The sequence below is a fragment of the Sinocyclocheilus grahami genome, unplaced genomic scaffold, assembly GCF_001515645.1.
Source record: "Sinocyclocheilus grahami isolate Dianchi unplaced genomic scaffold, SAMN03320097.WGS_v1.1 scaffold1095.1, whole genome shotgun sequence".
NCBI lineage: Eukaryota > Metazoa > Chordata > Actinopteri > Cypriniformes > Cyprinidae > Sinocyclocheilus > Sinocyclocheilus grahami.
In genome coordinates, this window is record NW_015506274.1 from 400,139 (window position 1) to 404,718 (window position 4,580).

Below are 4,580 nucleotides of genomic sequence, written 5' to 3' on the forward strand. Positions count from 1 at the left end.
TTCAAAAACGCACTTTCATTGAATGAATGAAACTCAGCTGTGTTTGCTTTTAGAGATGCGTTAAAGAAATAGAGCAAAATCAGGCAGTACTTGTTTACTGAACTGTTGTATTCAATCAGTATCACATTGGCAAACTCCCTTAACTATTAAAAGCTGTCACTCTCCTTATCGCGATCTGTGGGCACACAGAAAATGAGAGCGCGCGAAGTGTGTTCTCAAGACTCATAACACGATAACAGATGACGGAACGTATCATTTGCACGTACTTTTAAGCGCGGAACCTGCGGGAATGAGTACAATTGTAATTAATAGCCGCAATCCCACGCTGAAATTCAAGTCCTGCTCTGTGTTCTCTGCTAAAAACCCGACTGTGAATGATGCGAGCGGCGTCACTATGTTGTCACTGAGAAGCTGCAGCCGTGGCCAGGAATGATTTTTGGTGTGCCGGCAGAACAACAACAACAACAACGCGATACAGGTTTATTTATTTATTATTTATTTATTTTCCCCAATTGACGGAAATCCGTCGTAGCGACGGAAAACTTTAATCCCTGCATAAACAAATTTAATTCAAGCACTTTCAAGGACCTATGTTTGTTTTCAAGTACTTTCCAGGCCTTGAATCCATATCTCTGAAATTAAAGTACTTTCAAGAAGCATGGGAACCCTGAAAGAAAGATTTAGTATAACCACACTCCTCATAAATGTGACAATAAGGTAACTTATTATCAAAATTAACTGTTTGGCCTTAATGTGTTATATATATATATATATAAATAAGGGATGCACGATATTGGATTTTTGCCGATATCCGATATTTTAACTCATTTTGGCCGATACCGATATATTTCCTTTTGTTTGGAATCAACACCAAGTCTCTCTCCTGTGCAGAAATTAGAAGCAAAATATTTTTAATTCAACTTATTTGCTAGAATTAAATAAACAATAATGAAGGTTTTTTTGACAGTACATTGAAGCTTTGAAAATAACTATAAATAAACTATCAATCGCTGCATTTCCCCCCCAGAAAGATGCAGTGTTAACCCTAACATTTTATTTTAAAGATTCAACATTGTAGATGGTCTAAAGCAAAAGAGTTGTAAAAATATTTTAGAGCTTATGATTTGTTTAAAAACTAAAACATATTACACATTAATGAATAAATCCGTATAAATAAAATTACTTAATTTACAAGCGTCATGTTTGTGATTTTTTTCATGTAAGCTATAGCTTCTGACCTTTAAATCAAAACATACTCATTATTTTATGACATCAATTACTGCTTTATTTAATCAGAAACACAGTCTAAATGTTATTTGTGTAGGCTATTTTAATTTTAATTGAATTGGAAGTAGGCCAACAGCACCCCCTACAGACTAATTACCAAACAGGCGTTAGGACCTGGGAGAGGCGGTCACTGCACGTGCTATTATTGTTTACTTTATCATACACCTAAAGCAGTGGTCGCCAACCCGTCGAACGCAATCAACTGGTAGATCTTTATCACGGTCCCAGTAAATACCGAAAAAAAAAAAAAAAAAAAAAAACCCCGGTAAAATAAGTACAAAAATGCTCTACATTTCTGGGGTTATATTAATGCATCACTGAAGGGAACTGTCTTGAGAAAAGTTTCGATGGCAATGGCATTTTCTTCTCCTTATAAAGCGCAACTCTGCTTTGTTTACAGCGGTAAACAAGGAAACGCTATATTGCTGTCGGTTCATAAGCAGTGTTGCTAAGAATTGGGCTACTTTAACACTGTTACCGCGGGTTGTTGTTCATGTTCGCGGGTTAAAGCGACCCCAATAACATGATATTTAGTCCCTGGAATGTGAATTTTACTGGAAGATCCCCGCCGAAAAAAAACATGTATTTTACCCCCCAATGCGATTTTTACAGGGCAACCCCCCTTGAAACGAGATTGGACTAGTTTAATTGCGAAAACCTGGCAACCCTGTTCATAGGCGCCACCTGCTGTCAGAGAGTGTGTCTCATTCAGACCTGCTGTTTTTGTTTCGTGCAGATGTTTTATGTAGTAAATAAATAGATAACACCTAAAGTCAGACCATTCTGTTTTTGTTTTAAATCCTGAAATGAATCTAAATCAAATCAAAAACAACTGCCCGTGCAGATCATGATTAAAATGCAGTGGTTGCCTCTAATTTCAAATGGCTAGATATTTTTGTTTAAAGCCAGTTTGTTTGTTATAAAGCAAATAGCAAATAAAAAAAAATTTGCTTAAAAATCAGTGTCAGTATCAGAATCCAATTTGCTAGTTAAAAAAGAAAAAAGAAAATCTGAATCAGCTATGATCGGCGCATCACTAATTAAAATACTAAGTAAAAGGCCTCAAATTTGAAGTACAATCTGGGAAGTCTTTTTCTATCAATTCTTCAATAGGTAGATCTTGTTTTTCATAAAGGCCGAGGTCAGGGATCTTGGGCCTAAAAAGGTTGGTGACCACTGACCTAAAGCATCATTCTGTATGTGCTTTCACAGATTAAATGCAGAGATCCAAAAGAGTGAATCTAACCATCATTCAGACAAAACTTTGCTTCAAGAATGAGCCACACTGCTGACATGATCTAATCGCTAACACACCTGAGCACATGCGAGCTAAAGTATTCCTCTTATCGGCAAGACATATCGGCATAATTTTTCATATCAGGCCGATGTCGATATTTACATTTAAAGCCATTATCGTCCGATTCCGATATCGGTCCGATAATATCGTGCATCCCTTATATATATATATATAAACACAATAACATATTTAGTATTGGCACAATTACTATAAATATGATACTAAATAATCCTCTAGAGGTAGTTTAATTAAAAAAAATATTTAACTGTGAAACTTAGCAGGCAACCAAAATATATATATATATATATATATATATATATAAAACACATAAAAAAAAAACCCTACCAGTTGTACTACTATGACTATTACAACAACAACAACAATTTCTACAACCTTTTTGGTACACCATTAATATGATGTTATAAAATAACCAAATTTATGCTCATTTTTACAACATGAAAATTCCTCAGAAGGCATTATTTTACTGTGTGACTTTTCAAATATTTAACTATGAAATTGTGTTAAACTGATAATCCCAGTATTCATTAAAATAATGTAAGGAATTTCAATGTTTTATTCATGTTTTATTACAGAAGTGATTTACTGTGGTATGTGAAAGCTGCTAGAACCAGCAACACTTTTTGCACAGTTAACACTCACCCAGAGGAATAGAAAAAGGGCTGCCCTACATAACTGACCCTCATGAGCATACACTTGTTTGCATTCAGAGAGTCTCATGTTTATGATACCTTTGTACAATATCACCACTCTTAAAGGGATAGTTCACCCAAAAATGAAAATTGTGTCATTAATTACTCACCCTCATGTTGTTCCAAACCCGTAAGACCTCCGTTCATCTTCGGAACACAAATTAAGATATTTTTGATGGAATCCGAGAGCTCTCTGACCCTCCCATTGACAGCAAGGGTCTTTACACGATCAAGGTCCAGAAACGTAGCAAGGAGATCGGTAAAATAATCCATGTGACATCAGGGGTTCAACCGTAATTTTACAAAGCTGAACGTAAATTGCGTATGCTGTTTTGTGTCAGCTGTGCCACACGGATACGCCGTTTACGCAAACGACGCGAAAGCAATGTATCCGCGTGGCACAGCTGACAAAACAGAATACGCTAATTACGTTCAGTGAATACTCTCCAAAATGGTGCTAGGGTGAAGCGGAGGAGATGAATTGTTGAATAAAGTCTTTTTTTTTTTCTTTTGCGCACAAAAAGTATTCTCGTAGCTTCGTAAAATTACGGTTGAACCACTGATGTCACATGGATTATTTTACCGATCTCCTTGCTACGTTTCTGAGCCTTGATCGTGTAAGGACCCTTGTTGTCTATGGGAGGGTCAGAGAGCTCTCAGATTCCATCAAAAATATCTTAATTTGTGTTCCGAACGGAGGTCTTTTGGGTTTAGAACGACATGAGGGTGAGTAAATAATGACAGAATTTTCATTTTTGGGTGAACTATCCTTTTAATGGAAGTAGATAACTAAGGATGTGACATTCCATGCGACTAACTATTAAATCAAATCTTTAAAAAACAGGAGCAAAATCAAAGAAAGTGAGATTTCTTTTTTTTTTTATTTTAGTGAAGGGCTTCACAATAAGGATGGTTTAGACATCATCCCATGTGCAAGGTGTGTTTACCTGTAAGGAAAGACACTGTAAGTCTTGTCTTGTGGCCCGATGGCCTGCGTGATGTTGTCGGTAAGCTCTCGCGCCATCTTCAAGGCATCAATGAAGTCAGATGATGTTTTCAAGATGCTGTGATAGCTCATGAAGTAGGTGGCACCTACGTCTGTGTTGTTCTCTATGAGATCCACAGCAGTGCTGTATGCAGCATGACCACTGCATGGGAAAGAAAAGGAGCTATTAGTCAAAACGGAGATTCCTAAACTTTTTTGTGAGCTGAATCCACTTGAAGTGGAGATAGAGAGAGATATATATATATATATATATATATATATATATATATATACACACATA

At 36.3% G+C, this 4,580-nt stretch overlaps 1 protein-coding gene and 1 long non-coding RNA gene across 2 annotated transcripts in view; one reads left to right on the top strand and one right to left on the bottom strand.

The window, feature by feature from the left end:
* Nucleotides 1-4,580, bottom strand: part of LOC107566718 (Niemann-Pick C1 protein-like) — a 28,136-nt gene that overhangs the window by 9,305 nt on the left and 14,251 nt on the right. Inside the window, exon 18 of the mRNA XM_016252245.1 lies at nt 4,242-4,442. Coding sequence (XP_016107731.1) covers nt 4,242-4,442 — 201 coding nt within the window. The remainder of the gene's footprint in view (nt 1-4,241; nt 4,443-4,580) is intronic.
* Nucleotides 1-4,580, top strand: part of LOC107566719 (uncharacterized) — a 14,305-nt gene that overhangs the window by 3,042 nt on the left and 6,683 nt on the right. The gene's annotated exons all lie outside the window — the stretch shown is intronic.